Source organism: Pundamilia nyererei, unplaced genomic scaffold (assembly GCF_000239375.1).
Source record: "Pundamilia nyererei isolate P.nyererei 1_Seehausen unplaced genomic scaffold, PunNye1.0 scaffold00367, whole genome shotgun sequence".
NCBI classification, from domain to species: Eukaryota; Metazoa; Chordata; class Actinopteri; order Cichliformes; family Cichlidae; genus Pundamilia; species Pundamilia nyererei.
This window is the reverse complement of record NW_005187768.1, coordinates 2,386-9,392: the sequence shown is the minus strand read 5'-3', so window position 1 is coordinate 9,392 and position 7,007 is coordinate 2,386. Positions and strand designations below refer to the sequence as shown.

The 7,007-nt window shown below is 40.3% G+C and overlaps 1 protein-coding gene across 1 annotated transcript; it reads left to right on the top strand.

Moving 5' to 3' along the window:
• The first annotated feature begins 337 nt into the window (after positions 1-337).
• Positions 338-5,698, top strand: paqr7a (progestin and adipoQ receptor family member VII, a). Its single transcript, XM_005752585.1, has 2 exons — positions 338-498; positions 3,317-5,698. Exon 2 carries the CDS (start codon positions 3,354-3,356, stop codon positions 4,410-4,412), a length of 1,059 nt encoding a protein of 352 aa, XP_005752642.1. The 5' UTR covers positions 338-498; positions 3,317-3,353; the 3' UTR covers positions 4,413-5,698.
• The last annotated feature ends 1,309 nt before the right edge of the window (positions 5,699-7,007 follow it).

Below are 7,007 nucleotides of genomic sequence, written 5' to 3'. Positions count from 1 at the left end.
TTTTTTTTTACAGTACTTAGTTTTTAGAGTACATGTTTTATACTTTGGGAAGTACCCCTGATATGCCTCTTTGTAACTAAAACAAAGTCATTCTCCTGCTCAAGAGACTAGCTTTAATGCGTGAAAACTGGAAAGGTGTTGGAGACAGTGTGTTGGTTTTACATTCATTAGGGGTATTTAGCACTTGGACTCTATAAGGTTCAGTTGTTAGTTCAGTGTTGGGGGTGTTTGGGGAAGGATGAAATTTTATTATGTATTTATTTATTTATTTATTTGCAACGGAAACAAAACTATACTGCTAACAGGAATAACAACGACGTACGACTGAAAAATAACGCTTTTAATTGGGTGGGGTAAAAGACTAAACTTCCGGCCGCATTTCCAGCGCCTCGACTGTCTTCAGAAGAGCGATTCAATCTGTTGAACGTACTGTCGGCAGGCGGAGGAGGAAGGAGTGGTCGTTTTACCGACGGACATCGACAAAACTCAGGCTGGCAGGTGAGACATCATCCATTTATGACTTCATGGGTAGCTGAACACTAAACAGACCGCTAATGTTACGGACACATTAAGTCGAATAAGTCTCCTTTTTACCTTTAAAGAACTGTTTTGGGATGTTTTCTCCCCAAGACTCTGCAGGTAGCATACACACGATTATCTGGTAAATCGACACAACTTTAGCGAAGGAAGTTTGATATTCAACAGGCTGTAGCATGCTTTTAAAAATGGGAAGGGGGGGCTTATGTAGGCAGTAAACTGGTGTGAGGTGCTGCGTTTTTTCTCGATGTCGCGTTTTTATTCTACAATAGCCTGCCACTGCAAATTAATATACAAAACTTAAAAAAAATCCTTCCTTTGCTGAAATACAGACCGGAAGAGGAGGCTGGAGAACCGAGCTCAGGACCGGTTCTAGCCTGCTACAGTTAAGTGAGGGCGGCCAGTTACAAAGAATAGACGCAACTTGGGCCAGACATTAACATAAACAGCTGATTAGTTACCCACGGGTTGCAGGGTTTGAGTCTTTTCTCTGAGGTCTGGTCACATGATTTCTGTCAAAAGTCACCACAACAAAATTCACCTGCCAATCCAGCAGGACAGCAGAGTAGCACCTTGGTCACACACTGCACCCCAGCAGTGTACTGAGTGAGATAAGGGGATCTTTAACCTTTCATCATCTTTCCATTGGTTCCCCTCTTGAAGCCCATTACAACTTTTGCTTCTTCTAGATAGGACTTGTGGACCAAATGTTTTATTTGTTGCATCATCTTGGCTCAAGCTGAAATAACCTGAAAGAGAGGATAAAGCACACAGCTGCAAACGAAAGGGGCGCGCTTTGTTTGTAACACAAGGCGGGGAAAGCTGACGGGTTTATATGACAAATTTTGTTGATACTTCCGAGGAACAGCAGTCTCTGCAGGAATCAAGAGCTGTAAGAGCCGCACAATTCATCCAAACATAGAGACACAAACTCTCTCTAAACCCGTACAACAAAAGCTGCCTCATTCTTCTTGGTGTGTCAAAATGCTTTACTGTGAGTACTCTTTAAAACAGGTCCCTCGCAGTAACAGCAAGATAATCACTTGAGAGCAAAATAACTGCTCTAATTGAAAACTTAGTAATACACATGCGCAAGCACACATGAAGTGGCAGCTTCTCTCAGAGCTCTGCAGCCAATCATTAAAGATGTAAATAAGGAAAAATGTTTCTGGTTTTTGGAGGGGAGTGGGGTAATGACTAAAACACCTCAGCGTAGATATATTGTCTTGTTACGCGCATTAGCTTAAGGTGGGAAGAGAAAGAGCATTAGGACATAGCTTAACAACACGAAACTGCTCCTATAGGTAGAGTGGAACTACTCTACCTGTCAGTGACTCTATATGACATCTGCATGAGGTAAAGCAGGCTCTATGTTTGAGTGTTTCTACAAGCATCAGGACTGTCTATTACCTTAAAAGTGTAGTGGTTATAGATTTGCCTAACATGTCCCTGGGAGCAATGCTCCCTCTAAGCTGCGCACGTGCGCAATTGCGCACTGCTGGCACAGTCTCTGCGCACAGAAAATCTGCTTTGCGCACAAAAAAAAATCTACCTGCATTGAAATTAAAATTAATACTTTAACAATTCTGTTTTGCAGTGTTAGTCAGTCAGTGACTGGCTGCTCCCGTATGTGATTAGAACGATGCCACCTATCCCACAGTCCAGCCAATAATGCGATTCACATTCGTATATACGCAGCCAATCAACGTCGTTGACAGGCTATGACAGCGTCCTTAAGTGCCGACACCGGTGTTTTAGCTGCCAAGGCGGCGTGGCTGATGTGGAGTGAAGCCACGTTAATGACAACGTGTACAACCATTGGAGATGTGAGCAGGACAGACGGAACATTTGACGGGAAAAGTGTGGACTTTATAACAGTTTTTAAATTGTGTTGAAAAGCCACGAAAACCAGAGTTGTGATAAAAAGAAATGTTGACGCTGTCCAGCCCCACGCACGGGGATGGTAGCTCGTTAACGGAGATTTGCCGTGTTGTGGCGTTAACGTCATTTCAGATTAACGCTGACAGCACTAGTGGGAACACAACGAATATGACTGCACATTTACTCCGACAGCATCCTAGTGCAAAGACAAGTGGAAGCAGAGAAAAACAACAAGCACGCATGCTACAAACTTTACCCGAGTCATTTAGACAGCTGTTAGCACAGGATTCTCCTTATGGGGACCTGATTTGTTTAATATGCTGCTGAGAATATAGCTCAGAAGAAGCGTATAGTATAGCTTTTATTTTGGAAAGAGCCATTTCTCTGTAATAAACTCTCTTTTCCAAAGATGAGTGATTCCTCAATCAGATAGATTTATTATTTTATCCCTTTGTTGTTTCAGCAACATTAAATTTAAAAACTGTACGTTTGAGTTAAAATATATATTTATAATTTTAATAAATGACAAATTAAAAAAGCATGAACATTTTTTTGTATCGAAAAAAATATCGAACCGTGTCACCAAAGTATCGAACCAAACCGAACCGTGAATTTTGTGTATCGTTGCACCCCTAACATATATACATACATACATACACATATATACATATACATATACATACATACATATATACAGGGTTATCTTAAAATACTTTACATCAGAAAAACTGCCTAACTGTGCTTTCTGCTTTGAATCCAGAAAAGATCTATTCAAACAATCCCTGGAATCATCCCAACAGCCTGCTTTGCCAATGTGTATCACTGTTGTTGGAGCATAATGAAATGGTTGAAAATAACACACATTTGTGGGTTTTAACTCTTAAAAACCTATCTGCAGGAACTACCCAGTGTGCATCAGCCAGCTACTGACAATCATGGCAACCACTGTGATGGAGAGCATCGGCCGAGTGTTCATCAGCCTGCAGCAGATCCGGCAGTTTCCCCAGTTGCTGACTGACGCTGCACCCTCCATGCCCGGCACCGTCAGAGACACCGAGGTTCCCTCCTACTTCCGAGAACGCTACGTCTGCACCGGCTACCGTCCGCTCAACCAAAACTGGCGCTACTACTTCCTGTCCTTGTTTCAGCGCCACAATGAAACCTTAAACATTTGGACTCACCTGGTGGCATTTTTAGTGTTGCTGATTAAATTGTGCCAGCTTACTGAGACTGTGGACTTTATCAGTGACCGTCATTCGTGGCCCCTGCTCATCCTCGTCCTGTCCTCTTTGACCTACTCTGCATTCAGTGTTGTAGCTCACTTACTGGGAGGAAAGTCTGACCTTGCTCATTATTGCTTCTACTTTCTGGACTACGTAGGGGTAGCGCAGTATCAGTACGGCAGCGCTGTAGTCCACTTTTACTATGCTGTTGATGAAAGCGTCCATGGACTGGTGAGTGGTATCTTCATGCCCACCGCCGCAATCCTCAGCTGCCTTTCATGTTTGGGATGCTGCTACGGCAAATACTGCAACCACAGCCTACCAACGTGGGTGCGTAAGGTGTGCCAGGTGGTGCCTTCAGCACTCGCCTATTCCTGGGACATCAGTCCAGTGGCCAAGAGACTGTTCTTCTGGTCCAGCAGTGATCCAGCCATCATCTACCACTTTGGCCAGGTGGCATTCTTCCTCAGCTGTGCCTTCTTCTTCACCTGCCCTCTGCTGGAGCGCTGTTTCCCCGGGCGGTGTGATTTTGTGGGACAGAGTCATCAAATCTTCCACGTTTTCTTATCTTGCTGCACCCTGTGTCAGATCCACGCCTCCTACCTGGACTTTGTGGGCCGCAGGAAGTTGTACTCAAGTCTGCACGGAAGTGGTGATGTTGTTCTATTTGTGGGGCTGTATGTGGTCACTTTGATTATGTGTGTTGGAATTGCGGCTTTAATGTTGAGGAAAGTGAAACAAGTGCTGGACTTCAAATTAAAGTCCAAATAATCATACAAGCCTTCCTTTAGTGTCACTCCTTTCATAGAAAGGGAACTGATTATTTTTGCAGCATAATAAATAAATAGGTAGCAAATTGCAAGAGGGATAAACAGTGATATTAGAATTTTTATATTCTTATGGATTATTTCTGAATAACACAGAATTTTCATGTATTAACAAAGCCTGGTGCTTTATTTAAAAGAGTACAATTCTGTAAGTTTAGGAAGATCATTAAAAGTAAAAAATGATTGCCTACATGTTATTCTGTCAGTTTACAGTAGTGTTATTTAAACAGATGATATGTACTTTGTTAAATGGTCATGTTGTAAGGATATTTTTGTAGCAATGTCTGGAGAGGATCTTGTGCAATGTGCAAGTAATTATTTTGCAAATTGCAAATTCAGGTGCAAATAATCTGCAAAATAATGCCCCCCCCCCCTCCAAACATCCTGAATTGGATAAACAAAAGAAACTGGATATATGGATAGAGGGATGGATTTACGTTGGTTTTTAACAATGTAACTATAGGTATTATTTAAAGGTGATTACTGATCACAGCTAAAATCTGCATTTCTTTAAGATAAAAAGTCTGCTACATGATTCCTGTTCAAACACTACAGTAAAACTAAGTCATATAGTGTTGCCAGAGAGCTGCAGTATTTCAGACCTTCACTTTGTGCCTTGGTAGGCATTTTCTTCAGTTGCCTTGAAGGCTGAGTTTTCCTTGAAGGTTACTCCATCAAATAATAGCACAGTGTGCGGAGTCTTCGAAGGAGAGCGTTGGGTTTCTGCATGTAGGCTTTAAAGCTCTGAGGACACACTGGAATGTTGATGTCGACTGCCAGTCTAAGATTTAAACCTCATTTTTTGTTGCTGTGCCACCACAAGTTTCAGCATCATAGCACTTTGGAATATGTACTTAATGTATTTAAGAGAGCTAGATCTTTTTTTGTATGAGGGATTTAATATATAATGAAAATCGTTTTCAGTTCAGTTTTGTTTTTTCCTTTTGTTTTTGTACCCTTGTATTCTTCAGGTATATACCTTTACTGTAACCACTACTGGCAGTGATTAAGCGGGCCTTTAGAATGTAAAAGAAATGATTATGAATGTCACATAAGTGCAAAGCAAGGGAGGTTTTTGCTGGTGTTTGTGGGAGATGATAATGCTACTGACCAAGAGGTAAACTAGTGGGATTAGTCAAATAAGCATCTCTGGAGGCAGAAATAATCTTGTTTTGTTATGTATGTAACAATGTGAAATGTCTTTCATGTATTAAACCCTTTCTCTATTCATTGTGTGAATTTGTAACAATACTTGCACAACCACAGAAGCCATAACAGTGCTTTTTTTTATTTTATTTTAAATGAGGGTGTTAGTTAGGTAATGTGCTGCTCAGCTCCAGGGTCGTAGTAATCTTGCCACAGCTTAAAGTATTAACAATGAGCAATACAAAATGAGGGTACCTGTTGGTATTGCTGCTAGAAACAAAGAGGATAAGTATGTCATATACTTGCATTTATATAATGCTTTTGTAATTTTATTGGTCACTCAGTCATATTTCTTGTTATATTGTAAATTAGCCTGGATCAAACATCATCGTAGCTCATATGTCAGACACGGCAGACATTTTCAGTGCCCAGAGATGTGTAGTTGTTGCAAAACGTTTTTCATGACATGAGCAACAAACCCAAAACTCACCAAGTGAACTCATAATAACCAAAAATTAAAATCACGTGAGTTAGGCAACACAGTTTACCTCTTTACCTTATGTAAACCAGCTTGTGACTGACTATGTATAGGCCTGTCAGTTCACATTCAGTTAGTCTAGCCAGTACTAACAGCTTAAGTACTATACTAGTCCTATAGTACTATAAAAGTCATAGAAAATAAGCACAAAATATGCTTTGGTGTATGAAATGAATATTTCTGAGACAAATGATGAGTAAGAAAGCATGTAATATACTCAATAGTCCACCATGTCCTTTTCAGAGACAAAGTTACAGTAAGCTGCAGTAACAGCAGAGGGAAACATTTTATTTCAAGCCCTTGATTTGTCCCGGATTTACGCCCTCAGTTGTGAGGTTCGCATCATAGTGAATACAAAATGATGTTTATTTAGAATTTTGTTTTTTTGTTCTTATTAGAATCAAACAGCATGATAAAGCTCAGTCTGATTCAGGCCAGGCCTGTCTTGTGATTGACAGTTTGCTACCATATGAGTATGTACAAGCAAAAATGGTGATAATACTGACCCACAGTTTTATTATGCACTATTGCACAGACTCTGCCATGATTGAAATGACACATCATTTCACTGCTTAAATTTTTTTAAAGCATTAAATTGAGGATTTGTAGTTTTGAAAAGTAATTTGTCAGGCTGCGCAACTGAGACAACATCTTTCTGCCAATAGTTTCTTAAAACTTTATGCAAGTGATTTTTTCTTACTTTGTGTCTATTATATGTACATATATACAGTATCTCACAAAAGTAAGTACACCGCTCACATTTTTGTAAATATTTTATTGTATCTTTTCATGGGAGAACATTGAAGATATGACACTTTGATACAATGTAAAGTAGTCAGTGTACAGCTTGTTTAA

Bases quoted from the DNA above. Each gene is read 5' to 3' on its own strand.
- paqr7a (XM_005752585.1), top strand. From the start codon at position 3,354: ATGGCAACCACTGTGATGGAGAGCATCGGCCGAGTGTTCATCAGCCTG.